Here is a 20027-nt window from a genome sequence, read left to right on the forward strand (position 1 = left end):
GTTAGGTACTTCTAGTAACTTTTTGTATGTAGGTGGAGAGCTTGGAAACTTTGGCAAGATCTCCCTATGGTAATGTATAGGGAAAAACAGTGAAGTGAATGAATCATTAAAAATATTTTATTATAAAATAAATTATGAATACAAAATTGCTTACCAAATGTATCCTAAACCTATATCTAATAGTCTAAAATGTTATAACCCATTAACTTAAATGTATATTAAATACATATGTTTTACATTTAATATGTATTAAAATAATTTTTAAAGTTATTTATAGAATTAATGTAAGTTACTTCTACATTTTTAACAAAGGTTTACAAGTGTAATTACAGTGTAATTACATTTTCTAATTATATGAAAAGTCTAAATAATTTCATTTATGTAAAATTAGTCCATATGGGCAGGGTCACTGAAATTATGTGATTATGCGGCTGCAGTGTTTTCCTAATAATTGTGGATGTGTCGCATTTGCCCCATACTGCATCATCTGCTGCATAATCTTCATGCAAATGTATTTTCTATCTCTAGCCAATCAAAAGTTACTAACATTTTGCAACATGAGTTCCAGCACAGTGGAAGGCCCATCACAAAGGTTGACTGGTCATCTTTTAGTTGTTTTTTCTGTATTTGGATGAGGTCAAATGTTTGCTCAGACTCAGTCGCAGCTGCTACTGCGAACCAGTAGCAAGGCGGAGAGTGGGGCAAGGAGGGGAAGGAGGGGTGCTAAAAACAAATGAACAAAAATCACTTACCTGCTGGCAGGCCAGCTGGCTGGCCATGTCTCTTGTCCGTCCTCTCGTCTTCTTCCTGGCTCTGTTGGAACAGGAAGCACCCATGCCCCCCAGAGCCAATCACAATGCTGATTGTTGTGAGCATCATGGTTCAACCCTCAGATGGGGAATGGGAGCCTGAGCATGTTCTCCACCCAGGCTGTAATGCAGCCTGGGTGGAAAACATGCAAAGTGTGCATGAATGTTTGGCCGGCCCCAGAAGGACAGCCAAACATTCATGCGCACTTAGGAGCGTACCACCACTCCTCCCCCCAGCTTAGCCATGCTCCACAAAACTGCGTCAGCACGGAAAAATAAAAGGATAATAACATGGCGTTATTATCATTTTATTTTTCCTTTTTGCCGTGCTGAAAGGCAGTGGGCAATGCTCCTCCACTTTAGCGGAGGAGCTGCCCTTGCCCAGACAGTGTTAGCATGTGTTAAAATGACAAGATAATGAAGTGGTACTATCAACAAATGCGCAGTATTAAACCACATAATTTGAATTTTTTTGCTGCATAGTTTAGTCAACCCTCCTGCATAATTTGGTCCTTCCTTGTCACTTAAATCCAGAGGCCCCGCCTATGGGGTATTATTTTAATCCCTGGCTCCATTCTTTTTATGGGAGTGTGCTGCAGTACCTGTGAGGACTCAGAAGTGATGCTGCACATAGTCCAATGCTGAGGTGGAGTCCATTTGAGTGGAGTTCATTTGTTTTGGGAACTTTTTAGCTGCTGAATACTTAGAGTGCAGTTTGTGAATAGCAATGGGTGGGTGTTTGTATTTCCATGTTGCTTTCTATATTTCTCCTCTCTCCTCCTTAAATGTCTCCGATCCAGGTATAAGTATTCCCCATTTTTCAGTCACACCCCTGTCCCTCCCACATTTACTACTAAAATGTGTGTCTGAGTGTAGAGATCGCAACACATGACTGAAATCTCTGCACAGAAACGTTAGTGGCTGAGGTCTTTGCACTTAGGTTAGTGAACAGCATTTTGTAGTTCATGAATAGTGCTTCTTCATGCACTATAAAATGCAGTTTCTGCAGTATTCGACTGCTAGTATTTTTCTAATCAGGCTCAGACCCGGACACAGTTCTTTGTCTGGAATGGGCCTAAGGAGTAAAGGAGGACTAGATCCATTACTTCCACCTCCCCCCGCATTTGTGACTGCCTTTCCATCCATGTAGTGGCCTCAAGATAAAAGACACCATGGGGCAGATTTACAATGAAAGAGACTCAGTGCTTGCCGCAAGCCATTTGGCTGTGCCACACTGAGTCACTTTCAAAGCACAGGGATGCAACACATTTACAAATATATGTCACATCTCTGTGCTTCCCCCTGTGCTGGCACACAAACTGCTGCCAAGCCCTGGCACAGGCACCCTCATCATGGGGAGATTGTTTACGTGCAGGAAGGGACAACTTCCTGTACATAAACAATCACCAGAGTTTTCTCCTTGTTGCACCTCCCTATGCCTCCCCTGGGGAGGTGTAGCATTCAGACGCACTTCCAGATTTACGATTTCTCGTGAATCTGGAAATGTGTCTGGTTCCATGAATGTTGCGTGGAACACCCACAGCATCACCCATGGAACGCCCCTTTCATGCAAAGTGCCACATGCAAAGGGGCCATTTTTACAAGGCAGGAAAAGTCACACAGGGTGGCTTTTCCTGTCCTTGTAAATATGTGGCACTAAAATGTGCCACCCGTGTGTCAGAAAAAGTGTTGGACCGGTGGCGCAAGGGGCTTGTAAATGTGCTCCCATATTTGAGGAAGCAAAGTGCATACAGTTGGTGCAGGTGTCCAAGGAAGTTCACGTTTGGAAATTTCTAGGAACATTTTTGTGTTTTATATTCTGCCTACTAGGCACGTGTCATTAAATATTTGCTATCGGCTTTGGATGTTATAAATAGTCACTGTATGAGGCAATCCTGAGAAAGGCATTTTAGCGCATTGAGGATGATTGGTCAAACCACATCCTGAAATAACACCAAAAATGAAGAACGAAGAAGTGGAAATGATGAAAACTGAAACTGCATACACTATGTTGATGAATTATCTAGCTAATTGTATAAACATAGAAGAAAGGTTCAGTATTGAACACCTGTAATGATACTATCTAGCAAGACCTGAGATATGCCTGATCTGTAAGAACTGAATAGCACTTTTGGTTTTCTATATGTCGATCCATGGAGTGATGAATGTGAGAGTAAGATGAATGTGTGTGTGTGTATGTAAAAGTAATTTGTTGTATGTGTTTTATTATTTAAATATTTTTCAAAGACCTATGTTTACTTATGCATGTGATGGAAAGGAAAAGATTATTGTATTGTAAATAATAAAGTGATGTAATATTAGAAGTGATTAAATAAACCCTTGTTGTTCAAAATTGCTCTGAGCCCTAGCACATTCATGTTAACCCGTTGCATGCTTGTGACGTAACCGTTCCGTCACAAGCCTCGGGTGAGCTGTGATTGTGACGGAACGGTTCCGTCACAGCCCGCTCGCCGCGCCTGCGCGGCGCGAATTACGCGCCTGCGCTGACGTTTTAATGGGCGGGCGGGTTCGTGACGGAACCGTTCCGTCACAAGCACAGCTCACCCGCGAGCCGTGACGGAGCGGTTCCGTCACAAGCACGGAACCGCCGTGCGGCCGCCCCACCCCCTTAGCGCTGCGGTGGAATAGCCGCCACAGCGAAGGGGTTAAATTGAAGAGATATGACTTTCAATGAGTACGGTTAGACTGGGTCTTTTTATAACTTAGCTTGTGACTAGGTCCTCATGTATGCAATAATTCTGCTCAAGAAGTTAAAGAGGTTTTGAATTTGTTGATCTGATAAACATAATTTAAAACAATCTTTCTAATTTGATCTAAGTATAATTGTTACAAACATTTTATGCTCAATAAGTGTGTTATTATGTGATTGATTCAGAAATAGCATATAATTATTGTCCTCAGGGGAAACGTTTACTTATAATATCAGGCTTCAGATATGGCAAACCTTGTAATTCTAACAAGATGATGGACGGAATGTTGCACAATGGAAAAATATTCACCCCAGTCACAGATCTGGGTTTAATCCATCGTTATTTTGCTCACCAGCCACCCCAGTTCAGACATGGCCATATGCAAATCAGTCTTGACCCTGTGCCTCATAGGAACAGTCCAGACCGAACTGCCAAGCCATGTCTTTCCTGGACCGGAATCAAGCATCCTAGGACCAGTTTCTGGCTATCAGCCATCTTCAGCCAGGATAGCTTGACTCCAGTGGCGTAGTGAGCACTAATGAAATACATGCGGTGTTTACTGCAAATGCGGCATTCCCTGTGTATACTGCTGCTTTCAGGCTTCCGTGTATTCATGCTCCTGTATGGCCATTAACCTGTACTAACTGTGAGTCCCTGCTCAGACTGAGGGCTCCCTGTTAGAAGCCACTGAGGACAGCATCTAATCCTTGTGTCCTGCTCGTGTTCTTGCTAGGTGATGAAGAGGGGAGCCAGGAGACAGCAGAGTCAGACGGTGATGCACAGTCAGAAAAAGCACTGCAACCCAAGGTGGAGATTGATGACTGGGACGGGCCAGGTATGAAAGAAACATTGAAAAATGTCTTTGCTTAATTAAATACAAGAGAAGTTTTGCTTCCTAAATTAGTAATATTGTTAGTCTGATCGCAGAGTTCTTAAATCATTTTCCCATTGCATGTTTACACCTCTATGGAAGGAGATGTAAGCGTTATATAACCAGGACATTCCACTGCCCAACACACTGCGTACAAGGGTTCCTCCTTTGAATGTGTGACTGAATTTGTTTAATAATGTAATTGCTATTCTGGGTATTTGTGAGAATGATTAAGTTATGTAAATAATCATAGGAAAGGTTCAGCTGAAAAAGAACATATAATTAAAGCCTACACTTTATACTGTCAGAAATCTCAACATGCAATGTATGCTGCTGGGCTGGTCTACTTATGTCATGTAGGGTAACATATAGCTGCTGACAGGCTTAAAGTGTTTGAATGTGCACACATAATATTTCCAAGCTCCTTTTCCTGCCTCAACTACAAGTGGTTCATCTGGTGCATTGAGATACATACCCTTATTGTACACCTGGCTATTTATTGAATCTGGTGTCAATGTAATAGTTGTATCTCCAAAACACAGTAACCCCGGATGTTGTAAAGAATATGTAGTTTATATTAAAATTGTCAAGTCATGATGTAACTAAGGACCTTATCAAATTACACTCTATGTCTTTCTTTTGGGGGGTAAAACTTTCTACATCAAAAAAAGTTGTTACTTAGTCTTTTAACCACTGAGTTTATTGGAAGAATGAGGATAATTCTAAATTAAAGATTACACACTCTACCACTCCGAGCATGTGTAGTACCGACACTAGTATATCAGCATCCGTCTATAGAATGCATCGATCAAGCCACATGTTGTTCGATCAGTTCAGTTTGTAGAAAAACGCTGATGTACCGCTGTCAGTACTACACGTGCTCAGAGTGGTGACTGCATATAACATATGATATTAGATTAAAGTAATCCATGGTAATGTCATTAAATATATGCAGTGGTAAAGTGTTTGATTGAAACTGATATTGATATTGAAATTGAGTCTAATTTAGCAATGTGATTTGTCAGGTTCATCTAGTAATATCAACAACAACAAACTGTATGTGGGAGGCGTTGTTCTAAGTGACTGCTGTTTCGTGCTATGGGAGGTTGCCCAAAGAAACGCAGAGCAAAATAGTGCTTTATATTGTTATGTTTTAGATTTCTGAGTGACCTGCAACACTATGGATAGAACTTTCTTGCTGGGTAAGTTAAGTAGGTGGAATATGCCCCAGGACGTCTAAGTATTATTCAACGTCTATATTCCAGAGGTTGGCTCCTAGTAGATACATCTTTAAGTAGTAGGTTGACACTGAAAATATTAACAAGGAATGGTTGTTGGAAGGGTTACCTATTACCACCTTCTTTGTTTGGTCCTTTGTGACAGATTTACTATTAGACATTGTCTCTTCTTACATTTTTCTACGCCAATAGGTGAATACCTTTTAGGTATCTTATTGTTTGCGAATGATTTGGCCTAACTGTCTGTGATCCTGCTGGGTTTGCAGCATAGGATTTCATCCCTGGAAGAATATTGTGGGAAAAATAAATGTAAAATTAATATAGTTAAAATCCAAGTTCTTCTTTTGGGTAGAAAGGAATTGCTTTCACATTTGGTGGATGAAAGGGAACAACATTTACAAGGTATTTTGTGTAACCTGAATTAAGGCTATAATAAACTCAAGTCACTCTACTATTGTGGGCACCTTAATGAGATTTAATAAACAATATACTTGTTTTGCTGTGAATCTTGTAGCTGAGTCCATTAAAGATAAAATAGAACCCCCGAAACTGTATGCGAATGAGATGATAATACTGAAGGTTGTTTTGAGCTTCATGGCAGTTGAAGGTAACGTTTTCAAAAAGACTTTGAGACTCAAGCCCTTCAACTTCAATTTAAATTGTGCACTAGTGAAACCAACAAAAAAAAGCATGAGTTTAATAGCGTTGAAATAATGTTGTAAGGGTATGGGGGCTGCCTCTTAAGTACTGGAAGGGTGTACAAAAAGCTGATCCTTAATGCTTGCACTTCTTGTGATCTAGTACCACTGTGCTTTTGAATTTAATCCTGATACCTCATGATGTTAGCCCGATGTCGAGAAAGAAAATATTGATGAAGGTGTCCTTTGATCACACCCATATTAATGATAAAGTATTGGTAGCTTTGAAGCATTTGGGAATATTTGAGTGATATGAATAGCATTCTAAAAATTCCCATGCACTGTTATGTGGATGGCTATTTTGCATTTGAGCATTAATTGTAACTCAGTTGAAGATTTCAATTAATTATTTGACAAAGTACATAGTAAAGAGTAAAGGTTACCTATGCCCTTGCAATTTGGAGATAAAATGAAGGATCTGCTGCTTGATTGTCCCTTTTTAGTCTTTACTCTTGGTAAGTATTATATGTATCCCTTTTTTAGGTTGAGCCTAGAGGCTGCGCACATGAGCTGCCCGCTCTGCGAGGCATGCCGTATTGGAGTATGCACTCGAAGCTTCGCCCACTCTCCACCCATATTTTTCATTGGCTTATGTCAGTGTCTCTTGTAAATGCTGACTTTTGATTCTTTAATAGGCTTGTTAGTCCCTTGTTAGTACCGCCTTGTCTTCAGTTGTAGCCTCCCATGACGACTGGCCCTTTTAATTCTGTTCTTAAATGGTTTGTCTTATTGAGTCTGTAGGATCTATTTTCTTTAATGAGTTTTCTTGTATTATAGGCATGAAATGCTTTTCCGTAACATTCAGTGCACCATGTGCGCTTTCACTTTCATTGTAGCGCCTCGTGCAGACCAAACTACGGGCCCCCATTGCAAATCCCCACCAGCCTTTCGCCGCCATGGAAAGGCTTTTAAAACCCAGAATCCTAATATGGATGGTGCTGCCTGCTAGGCACCACCACCATATGAGGCCCAAGTCCGCCCCGCCGGCAGTCGGAACAATTGCCGACTGGCGGAAAAGCGGCGGACGCACTTTGCAGACCGGCAATGGCAATCCACCCACTAATGACCTCCCTAATGTTTAAATACCTTTCAACTCAAAAATAATTGAAGTAATGAGCTAAGGCGGTCTTCCTCAGACATGCCATGGCTCCAGAGAGGCTGTAGCTGGGGGCAAGATAGAACTTTGTATTTTCCCTCCCTCTCTGTGATGTGTCAGTCCGTGCATTCAATCTTCACTGTTAGAAATTACTCAGAGTGCTGTCTATATGCATGCATTTAAATAAACAATGCCCTTTAAATGCAGCGTGTGCGCATACATCATAACAGCCCTCATGTCCCTCTGCAGAGCTTTGTCATTGTTAGGGCCACCAGGCTTATGTGACAAAATTATCTACATCATACTTTGAACAATTATTTTGTCTGTCTTGTCTTCTCACTTCCAACCTGAATGGAAGGTTTGGTTGTGTGTGCACGCACGTGCCTGATAGAGGTGTGCAGTGGTCTGTGTGGGTGAGCTGCGCTTCTGTGTTAAAGTTTGTTTAACATAACCAACCCACAGAGCAGGGAGCTGGCTTGTATTGCAGCCTGTGTACTTCTTTTTGACATTGCCCTGTGGAAGAGTATCAACGTGACGTCATATTAATACCGAACCGACAAGGCAGTCTGGTTTTTATTTCCCAATTCAGAAAGTCAGTCCACCCACGAATCAGAAAGCAGATGCTGTGCTTGGTCTACGGCAAGCAGGCAAGTGGGTGTTGCCAAAAAAGGATGCCAATTTTTAAGGTTTTTAAGTCATTCAATTGTGAAAATGCACATTTAAGAGAATTGCCGTTTGAATGTGGCAACCTGACATTTCTCGAGGTCACGTCCCACTGCTCTGCCTGACAAACTGTCTTCTCGCCTTCTCCGTGACTGAATACATTCTGCATTTGCTGTCAGCTAAGTAGGTGTGTGTTTGTGTTTTTAGTGGGAGTGGTGGTGCCTTCATACACGTGCAGTTTTAATATTGATATTACATTTCAAAAGCACAACTCTATTGCCACACGTGCAGCAGAAGAGCAAGTCTCCATTCTGCCCTGCCAGCACTCTTCAATGAGGACCGACTGGGGGTGTGAATTTCCACGCCCAAAAAAATGCTAGAGTGCGCCTAAAATTTCTCCTAGTATCTTCTTGGTCCATATTCTGCTCAGTCATAGTCATAGTGTAGATGGAGATTCAGTAAACCTGTTTACCAAATCTCCATCTACACTATAACAGAGCAGAATACGGACCAAGAAGATATTAGCAGAAACTTACATTGATATTCTAGGAGGAATTTGAGGTGGAGATCTTTTTCGGATTTGACAGTATCGATTCCTGAGCGCTAGAAGAAGAAGACTGACGGCGAATTGTCGCTAGAACTAGGAGCATTTATGATCCTAACCACAGAATAGAGGAGGCATTTTCTTCATTCCATCACTGCAGTATACGTTCGTGACACGTGGCATTTTTACTACGTTTTTTTAATATTCCCTAAAGCCAGAATACAGGATACTGCCCCTGATGAAGGGAAGAATATTTCCCGAAATGCATTGAGCTCTGAAAATGTTGAGATAATGTATTAATGTTCCAATGACATGAAAATTGTGAAATATCATTGACAGATTTTTTTGTTATATTTGATGTTACATATGCTTTTCCCTGAAAAAGAGAATGACACATTTGCATTTTGTGTACTATATATGTAAATAGGATGTAATGTAAACAATGATGGAATTGTTTTATGGTCATTGAAGAAAATTTGCCACTAAAAAATTGGCTAGTTGCATTTAAGTTAAAGTTGTGTTGTGTGATTTACATTGTTGATATATTGGAAATCAGTTTCCATAGGAACAGAGCGCACTACATGCAGATTGCCATCTGCATCTTTCTCTTGACTCCACTACCCCCCACCCTGATCTTCCCCCGCTCCTCCTCAATGCCCCTCAGCACTCCCTCTGCGAGCCGCTACTGGTTAGCTATACCATTCCAATTCCTAAACTAAATACAGAACAAAATATTACTATCTAAACATATTTAATTGAAAAATATAATTAATATAGATACAAGTTAATGTAAGGAAAAACGGAATTAAAAAATAATTTTACATTTTAAAAATATTTCAAATAAATGTGCTTCTCTAGATACTAACTAAAATGTCAGAAATCCAAAAATGAAATTAAAATTGTAAATAAAAAACAAATTAAATTATACAAATAATAAATACAGAATTAATTTTGAACATTATATTATTAAATCCACTGATCGACGAAGTAACAGTTGATCATAAAACAAAAATAATTATTATAATTCATCAATTCAATAAATTACATAAATATTCAGCAACTAATATTTTAATAAAATAAAATATGCTTTATAAATAAAAACATTATTTATTATTTCAATACATTCCGACCCTCATTCCCTTCAAACCAAACAATTAGTTACTAACTTAAAAATTACTAATTAAACTTTATAAAATTTAAATTATATTTTAAAAATTGCAAACTATGCAAAAATAATTTAGATACCCATGAATTAAATTATTTGCATTATTAATTAGCAATTTATTATTTGATGTACATAAACATGAAATAAAAATAAAAAACAATAATTTGTACTCAATATTATTTCCCACCTTAATCCTTTAACAAACCCAACAACCTGTGACTAAATTAAAAATTACTAATCCATTAAAAAAAATTAAATTACACTTGGAAATTGCAAACTATACTATTATAATTAAAGTAACAATTAATTAAATAATGTATGTAGGTATTTACCAATTAGTTAATGAACTAATATCAAAATTAATAAAAAACAATAATTTATAGTTTAAATGACTTCCCACCCTTAAACCCTATTATCCTAACAACCCTCGGAAAATTAAAAATGATTAATTAAATGTATATAATGTTTAAGTACCCATCACAAATTACAAAAAATAATAAACAAAATAATTAATATAATAATACTAATAACCTACAAATAATATATCTAATACACATTAAATTAATTAAAAAGCAATATTTAGTACCACAACTTAAGTTAACAAAATTAACTACATCAATATTAAAAACAGTGATATTTTAATTCGAAAAAATTTATATTCTGACCTTCTACATTCTGTCCCATGATAATTTGACTTAATATCTTTGACATGACAGTCTTGTAGCACAATAGTTTTACCATGATATTTTGGCCATCTCCCGCTCCCCCGCCTTCCTGAATGTTCCCCTCACCCTCTATCCACAGCAGTTGGCAACCTTTCATTATTGTTGTAAGGGTTTCTGCCATGCTCTGGATATTGGTAGACTTGATGTAACTCGTTTTAATATTTGACTCAGAAGCATTCACGTGTATGGCAGTCTTCAATTGAGTCACAGCGGGCAGGACGCTTCAATAGTACACAGTCTAAGAAGCTACGGTAACCGAGAAGGACACGGCGATTGCAGGCATGCTTCCCTTTTCTTCCTTGATTGGGAAAATGTGTTAGATAGCAGATCTGCGGAAACGCCATTTGATGTAAATTTAAAAAGTCCATGAAACATTGTTAACCGCAGAGATAGTCAGACAGAAGGACGAATATTGTGAGGAAGCACAGGAAATCATAGAACGACTGTGTGTTACGCTGACAGTGAATCGGTATTATCTCTGCTATCAGATAATGCAGTTATCATTAATTTTCACATTTGCATTTCAATCTTTGCAAGGAAATGACTCTTGCCGGATGAAGATAAGAGCTCTGTACCACTATAATGAACCATCATTTCATCCTGACGCTTTGTATCCGTATGAAAATGAGGCTGGAGAGGGGGGGTCCGCAGAAACATTATAACAAAGTGTCAAAAATTACTACAGACTTCGAGGCCCTTTATGAAACAAGAGCTCGTCTAAATAAATCTTCAGTAGTCAAGTGGATATCAGATTAAGTGAAGAAAGCCTAGTTCCCCATAGGAGGAGAAAAACCGAAGAAGAAAAAAAAATCTATCTGTAGCTCATTCCCTTCACCCATTTTGAAAAGTCGCACTATTTCTTAGAAGGAAAAAGGCGGATGGACCCAACAAAGCCTCAGAACATCACATGCAAATGGAGAAAGCGCTTGCAGGTGATAAAAAAAAGTGCAGTGCTCAAAAAGCTCAAGTATGCACAGTGCAAATATAGGACACGCTATTGTTCGCAGTACACTCGAAATCCCATTCATAGCATGCCTATATGCTGTGAAGGGCAGGCCGAAGAGAAGAAAGGACCAATCTCACAGCTCTTCCCAGATTAGTGGATTGGCTTCCGTAGACAGAGGAAGGAGTATTTCTACAACTTTTACATGCAAATTCCAAGTCTCCAAATCCACTGGGGTTAAAAAGAATTTCTACCACTTGTGCCCTATTAAATTAAGAATGATGACATGCAGGAGTCACTGGCTGTTCATAGGCGAGGGAGATCCCACTCTGAAGGGAAACACATGTCTAATGAATATGACAGCTGCTGCACAGGTGTAAAATGTGGGATCTTCGTTCACAAACGACTGCATGGGAAGATTGACCTTTCACAGCCTGTTGATCTTCAGTTGGCCAAATACAGTTGTGGTGGAAAAAGAAACACAAGCCATACCTCCCTGAAATCGCATCCCATATATCTTTCAAGATAACATTATACCACCAGGTTTCCACCATAAACTAGGGACAGCAGTCAAGCAATTTACAAACAAACATCCATTCACCCAACCAAAAATCATCTGGCCCTGCTGTATAAGGTGTCTCCAGTACTTACATTAATATTTGTAATGCACTCAGTGATCACAAGAAGGCTTTTTAATGCCGTCAGTTTAACAATTGCATTATTTTTAGTTTGCACATTCCTGTGTTCTGTTCTTTGTTTGCTTTTTGTGTGTGATGCCCCAAATGCTATTTTTATGTTTGATTCCAAAACGTAAGCACCTAAGGCCATTGAGACCTAAAAGATTTTGCACAATGCATACACTTTCACCAGCCTACAAGACACCTATGCTCAGCCTCACTCTCACTCACACACACCCCCCTCATCCACAAAAGCAGATCAAGTGGTCACTTGATATCCTACATCCCACCCAAAGCATGGAATGACCTCCAACTACACATCAACACCTCCTCCTCACATCTTGAGTTCCGCAAGAGGCAGAAGACCTGGCTCTTTGAATAATACTGCGGGGACCACACGCCCGCAAACCTGCTCAAGCACATGACTACCCTCACTGGTGATTAGTGCACTCTGCAAATCGATATAACACAACATAACATAACAAAATACCATCAAATAATATAACATAATATAAAATAACATAGCATGCTTCTTCCATATGAAAGAGTAAATTAAAGCTCCTGATTTTTGGCTGAAGATTAACTTTACGGCCTTCCAGAATGGGCGCACTGCACATATTATGTGCAGTCCAGTTAAGGCGTAGGAGTATGACATTTTCTAGGAAAGGGAATGTGGGTGGAAATTGGAAAAGGGAAAAACTCTCACAAAGTTTTTCATTGGCATTACCAATGATGATTCATACTAAATTCAAACACATGCACTAGGCCACAATTATAAGTGTGACTTGTGCTGTGATGAGGATTGTGTTGAAACTGCACAGCTGAGCTTTTGATTGGCATAAAATCAAAGTTCTCACTCTTGACTCTACGGTGCAGCACAAGCCTATAGGCACAATTTGTAATAGCATAATGAGTCCATTGATCCCTCGTACCCTCCAACCACAAACAGGAAGCGCCTCGTTGTGCATTAAGATAGCTTTCATTTAATATGGGGCACAGCTGTCCATGTGCCCATAATAATGTAGACATTTTAACGCAAGCTGCAGTGCTTTAAAAGCAACTGCTTTGGGCTGGAATTGCTTTATGATTGGGTGATTGACCCTCCAATCATCCTCTTATAAAGAAGCTCAGCTCATGACAACTTCAATAAGAGCGCCAGTCACTGCCTACTTCGCCCTGTTTAGGCCCAAGGTCCCTTCCACCATCCACTGAAGCAGTGGCGGCTCCTTGAGGGAGTGCTTCAGGATGGTGAGGCGGGCGGGGCGGGGGAGGCGCAGGGTGGGAGGTAGTAAACTCTGGTATACGGCCGAAAGGAGTTAAGTAAATAAATAAATAAAACAAATTACATTGCGCAGGCTGCAACCGCAAATGGCGATGCAGCGCGTGCAATGTAATTTGTTTTTATTCATTTATTTATTTACTTAACTCCGTTTTGCCATATGCCAGAGTTAACTGGATTAGAGTCCTAATTTCATGTAAATTATGACATTAGGATGCGGACCACATGAAGTTGCAACTTTCTTTGCGCATGACTTTCTTTGTGCATTGTCACCAGAAGCAATACCAGATACCTTTTCTGCTGTTTGCTGTAGTACACATGCCTTACAAAACTTAGTGAATGCGGAAATTATAGACGTTATTCTCAGGGGATATTAAATATTTGTTCCTGCTAAATAGAACTACTCTTCCGCATTTTAGAAATCGTCCAATGGGACATATGGACAACTACACTTAAAAATCAAATAGACCAACAATCATGCAAAATCGAGATTGTTATCCCACCACACGCGAAAGGGGTTGATAAAAAAAAGAATGGAGGAAAAATTATTTAGACATTTGAATGAAAAAAAGCACTGCTCTCCCATGTGGGGGCAATCAAAATTATAGATGCATACATACTTGAAAAAGAACAAGTACGTTTATCATCAGCAAGAGCTAACACTCCAATGCTGTACTGATGAAGTACAGTTTTGTAATGTGTGACATAATTCATATGTGTACAGTTTGGAGCAATTATACACATCATTTATTTAAAAGGCCAGCTGTACCACTTTTGTGTTATTTATATTCTGTCATTTTATGACAATCGGGTAATTTAAGTAGTATTGCGGCCATGACCTACTAATCATTTGTCTAGATTCTACATCAATAAGGGTTATTAAATACCTCAAATGTCAACTGGCCACTATGCCGTTAATCTTTGTGTTTTTTCAGTGGGCATTTTCTCTGCCCTCTAGCACCTCGGGGATAGTTTGACAGTAAGGTGTATTCCGACTTATTGTAGAGAGAGAATAATATGATACTAAAGCTATGTTTGACAGGGAACGAGAAAGACTCATTCTGCGAAATCTTGGAGCGAGAGCAAAATATATTCAATATAATGCGATCAAGTCCCCATTGAATACATCTTTTAACTCAAATGTTTGATCCGAACATTGTGAAATGTCAACATAACAACCGGATCTACAGAAGTGTGACAGAAAAAGTTACCAAAAGTCAGTAACCTACTTATCGGCTACTTTTATGTTTGGACTATATTTCATACATTTTTGTATTCATGAAGAATTACAGGAGTCCTCTTTGAAATCAGCAATAGCTGCAGAATTCAAGGACTAGTTAAATGTGTAAATATTTCCATGTGGGGAATTGTAATGAGGAGGACTATTCTGCATGCATAAACAACATAAATGTGACTTTTCTGTTTTTACTTTTTTGTTTATCCAAGCGGATACATGATCTGTTGAGAAACCCCTCAGCTAACATAAGCATGAAATATAGAGCTGTTTCTTCCCTATTACCACATGGAAATGCGGTTACTCTGGGCGTTGAGGCGAGTAAATCTGTACACGCTCCAGAATGAGTAAATAACTGCAAATTGTTCACGAGACACCACAAGTTTTCACCTATCTTATTTGTACACCCACTGTGAAGTGCCCACAAACTCACACTGTACAGTGCTTTTACAAATGTAGAAATTACACCATACTATCAAAAATGTAATTTAGTAGGCTACAACTTATTTAATACAAGATACTACACAGGGTTTATTATGATGGGGTTCGGCTGCACCAAATGGGTCGAGCCAGTGACTCTGGTTGTCTTTGGTGTGGCCACCCGCAGGGAGACTTCAATCATATCCTTTGGGGCTGCCCCACGATTCACACCTATTGGACACAGGTATTGGATGAGTTGAGTGAGGTGTTAGAGACAAAGCTAAAGGTGGAACCAAAGTTTGTTTTACTAGGGATAACTACTGACTGAGCCGCCCACACTTGATTTTTGCAATGCTGGCCTTGGTGGTGGCGAAAAGAGATGTGGCAAGGGCGTGGGGGGGCCCCTTACCTCCTCAATTGGGGGAATGGAGAAGAGGGCTGGACTTGTACATGACGGCCGAAAGGGTCACCTATAAAGCAAGAGACTATCCCCGGAAATTTTGCAGAGTTTGGGGAAAATGGCGAAGGTACCATTGTCTGGATGGGGGCCTGGGATTGGACTGACACACTGGGGGTCCTACTAAGCGGGTCTATGTTCCGGGATGGCGGGGGACGGATTACGGACCCTGGGCCCGAGGGGAGTTGTTGGACACTGAAAGAGCACAACGGGAAGATGTTTTGCAGGTGGAGGCGGGATCTTGTGGTGCTGATAATTTTGATGTCAAAATGGATAGGGGGTGGGGGGGGAAAGCCAGGGTATGTGGATATACACTTATGACTTGCCAGCTATGTTATCTGTTGGTTGAAACTGAAAATAAATATATTTCCTCCCCAAAAAAGAAAATGTAATTTAGTAAATCCATTTTGCAAAATCAAGAGTCCTCCTTTCCTCACTTTTAGAATCAGGCATAGAAATGAATAGCACAAAACATTTTAAGTACTTAGCTCTAAGTATTTCTTACTATGTGTATTATGCATTGTCATAGAGAATCTAAGGTGGTCTTAGACTGCTTGAAGTCATGCAAAAGTAATTTAGATGGGACATCTGAGAATGCTTCTTAAAGAAATATTCAACATTTTTGTTTGAGTGGCTGTTTTCAATTCTATCTGGATTGTAAAAGATATGAATGCATAATAATGCATTTACATTTGACATGAGTGAAAATCTTAAGTTATAGAACCTGGAAGCCTTGAGAGTGGTAGCTACGAAGTTTGAGAAGACTTGTTTAAGCCCCTTTTTATATGTTGATGCAGGCAAGCAGTAGCCTTCCTCTGATAAAGTAACACCATCCTGCTCCTTTGTACTGCACTGTTTTTGTAGGATTTGGTGTTCATGCTGCCAGTTAAAACATTAGTTCTGTAACCACTGTTATAGTAATTATTGATACACTTTCAAAATAGGTTTGCACAATGGAACTGTTGTTTACTGCTCGTTTGCACTTTAATGTGCAATGACCCAGCCCATGTCTGAAAGATTTTTAAATTTCTATTTATGATGCTTGATACATTTTGATTGGCTCTATCGTTTAATTATGAATGTAGGTATAAATTGATAATAATATTTGTGGTAGAGTTTTGAGAAGAAAAAAAAAGCTTGTAATCAATTTGAGTATTGGCTGTTTTTTACATAAGTTCATGTTTGTTATATATTGTCCGATTGTTAAGATGTTTAAATTGCAATGATTTTTGTTATTCAAGTAATAAAGACCGTATTATTATTACTATGATTTTTACTAAGATCCCCCATTGCTGTAAGGCATGGCAAAAGTTAATGGAAAAGTGAAAATTACACTAGAGTGATACGCCTAAGATTTTACTACAGTACTTTTACTCCAAATGATGTAATGGAAAAAAGATTATCCCTATTTCAGGGAGGGGGACACTATACATGCTGTCAGAGTCTTGATTTTTTTGTGCTATCTAATAGTGGTACTTAGATTTCTCTGATGAAATGCCCCTGCAGATCATAAGACCTGAATATGGAGTTTTGTTTAACACAAACCTAAAGCTTGGACTTGCAAGGAAGTTCTTTATGAGTGTTATTTTCACATCCAGATTCACAGAACATAGAGATAAAATGGTACAATTATATGGTAAAGCAATTCGGAACGAAATCTGTCAGTATGGCAGTATGGCAGAATTGGCACATTTAAAAGCTTAGCTTTGTGTTCAAATTTTTCTGGGTATTCAGATGATTCAGGCAGCTAGTTCCTTTTCTGGAAACACATATATTTGTTTTATGCAAGGCTTTAGTAAACGTCTTTTGTGAGTGGGAGAGGAAAGATGACACCTTTTAGATCTGGGGGTCGCTAGTTGGCAGAGGTAGGTACTAATGTCCAAACAGGGCCCTTGCTTCTAGTCAGGATAAGGGGGATACTCTGCTTGGATAAACCCTGCTCACCCCCTTGGTAGCTTGGCACGAGCAGACAGGCTTATCAAAGGTAATGTGTAAAGTATTTGTACCTACACTCACAGTAACACAGTAAAAGCACCACAAATGGACTCCACACCAGTTTAGAAAAATAAAGTATCTTTATCTAAACTACACAAGACCAAAACGAAAAGAATCCAACATACACAGTTCAAGAATATGACTTTAAAAGAGTTCTAGGGTTTGCGTCTAAATAATCCACATTTGCCTAATGTTTAGCTTAAAGTACCTGTAGATGCGATAAACGTTCAAAATAGAAGCTGCAAGTTTGAAAAACAAGAGATGCGTCAGTCCTGAGACACTGGGGAGGCAATGCCACAGCCCCGCTGGACGCAGCGGGTTTGTTGCAACAAATCCAATCTGTATGGGGAGTGATGCGATACCTTGTATGGATTCTGGTGCGCAGGTTCGGTAAGAAGCATCTTGCACAGGCACGATGCGATGATCTTCAGAACGGCGACGATCTCAGGTGCGGCGGCGATGCGCGGCCCAACGTCGATCTTCCCCTCTCGCAGCCCCTCGATGCGATGGCTCTGCGACGATGTTCGCAGCGAGTTGATGCGGTCCGCAAGCAAGCGGGGCGACAAACTCACCGAGCGACGACAGGCTCTTTGATGATACTCGCAGCGACAGGAATATTCCCACACCGGGGCAATGCGCTCCGCAAGCAAACAAAGCGTGGGTTCTTGCAGCGGCAACAGGCACTGCGACGATCTTCGCGGCAACGGGAATTTTCTCGCACTATCGACGTTGCGCTCAGTAAGCGAGCGATGCGTGAAAATTGCAGATCTTCTTCTTTTCTTCTTGGGCAGCTCCCCAAACAGCAGGCACAACTTCCAGAGGCCCCACAAGCACTCTAGGAAGGGCAGAACTCCCACAGCAGAGTTCAGGGGGAAGCTGGGGGTGTAGTCCTTTTGTTCCTGGGACTTTTTGACAGGAGGCCAGCTTTCTTCAGGCCCTTGGAGATCTCTTCAAGCAAGGGGACACAGCAACAGCAAAGTCCTTCCCCTCTCCTTGGCAGCAAAGCAACTGCAGGTCAGCCCACAAACACACAGCAGGACAGTCCTTCCTCTTCAGTCTTCCAGCTTTCTCCTTTGCAGAGGTTCCTTCTTGATTCCAGGATGATCTAATTTTCTGTAGACTGGGTAGCCCTTCTTATACCAGTCTTTCCTTTGTTCTCTGGAGGCAGAGAGGACTTGGCTTAGTCAGAACCAGTTCTGCTCAGTTCTGGAGCACTTTGTGTTCCTGACTTCTTCTTTCCTTTCAGAGAGAGGGGAAGGGTCGTCAGCTGCCCAGCAAGAGGTGGTGCCATCATTGTGGAAGGCAGGCACTGCCCTATTCAAGCCCAGGTGCTATCCCCTCCCACCACTCAAGATACAGATGCAGCTATTCAGACTAGGGCTGACTCATCCAGCTTCCTGGGGGCTCCCCAGTCGATGTCACTCACACACCAGACAGTCAATTCACAAGCAGGCCAAGGCATACACAAAGGTCAGACAGGAGAACAGCCACTTTCCAAAAGTGCTGTTCTAAAACACAGGATTTAAAAAGCATCCTTCCTAAAATATAGGTTATTAAATTCTGAGTTCAGGGATACCAGACTTTTATTTTCTATCTTGCTCCTATGGGAAGATATGCAGGTAAACCTTAAACACAGCATTCCCCATTATAGCTTATAGGCAAGATAGCCCTCTCAATAGTGAAAAACGAAATTGGCAGTATTTCACTATCAGGGCATGTCACCTACATCAGGACATGCCCTACCTTTCACATACACTGCACACTGCCCAGGGGGGTACCTTGGGCCTTCCATAGGGGTGTCCAATGTGTACAGAAAGGGACGGGTTAGGCCTGGCCAGGGGCGACACTGGTCAAGTCAGCATGGCAGCATGGCCGTTACCAACTGCCCACAGGCACTGCAATGACAGGCCTGAGCAGCTATTTTAGAGCTACTTGTGTGAGTGGCACACCCAGTGCTGCAGGCCCACTAGTAGCATTTGAATCACTAGCCCTGGCACACACAGTGCACTTTACTAGGGACTTACTGGTAAAACAAATATGCCAATCATGGAGGGCCAAGCACAATAACAATTTACTCAGGGAGCACTTGCAATTTGACACTGATCAGCAGTGGCAAAGTGCCCAAAGCATCTAAACCAGCAAAAATCCAGCACAGCGTCAACAATACGGGAGATAGAGGCAAAAAGTCAGGGTAAACCACACCAAAGATGCCAGGTCTAGGAACTAGGTCTAGGAACACCCCTTACTGGGGTGTAGGATAATCTGTTTCCCCATGGTAAAAATTACTTTTATAGAGATTTGAGGAAGTTTCATGTCGGTATCACTTCATAGGATTGGAGTGGGTGTGTGGTGAAATTACTAGGCTGTTTGTTTATATGTATTTTATGTATTTTATTGTTTTGTAAAGCATTGTTTTGTGAAAAAAACATTGTAGCTTTGGTGATATAGTTGGAGGGAATTCCTTAAGGTCACTAAAGGCCCGATGTAGGTAAATCCCATTTA

At 40.4% G+C, this 20027-nt stretch overlaps 1 protein-coding gene across 1 annotated transcript in view; it reads left to right on the forward strand.

Moving 5' to 3' along the window:
* ZFPM2 (zinc finger protein, FOG family member 2) overlaps nt 1-20027 on the forward strand; it is a 604418-nt gene that overhangs the window by 164667 nt on the left and 419724 nt on the right. The window contains exon 3 of the mRNA XM_086966105.1: nt 4254-4355. Within this exon, the coding sequence (XP_086822231.1) occupies nt 4254-4355 (102 nt within the window). The remainder of the gene's footprint in view (nt 1-4253; nt 4356-20027) is intronic.

Source organism: Lissotriton vulgaris, chromosome 4_1 (assembly GCF_964263255.1).
Source record: "Lissotriton vulgaris chromosome 4_1, aLisVul1.2, whole genome shotgun sequence".
Lineage (NCBI taxonomy): Eukaryota > Metazoa > Chordata > Amphibia > Caudata > Salamandridae > Lissotriton > Lissotriton vulgaris.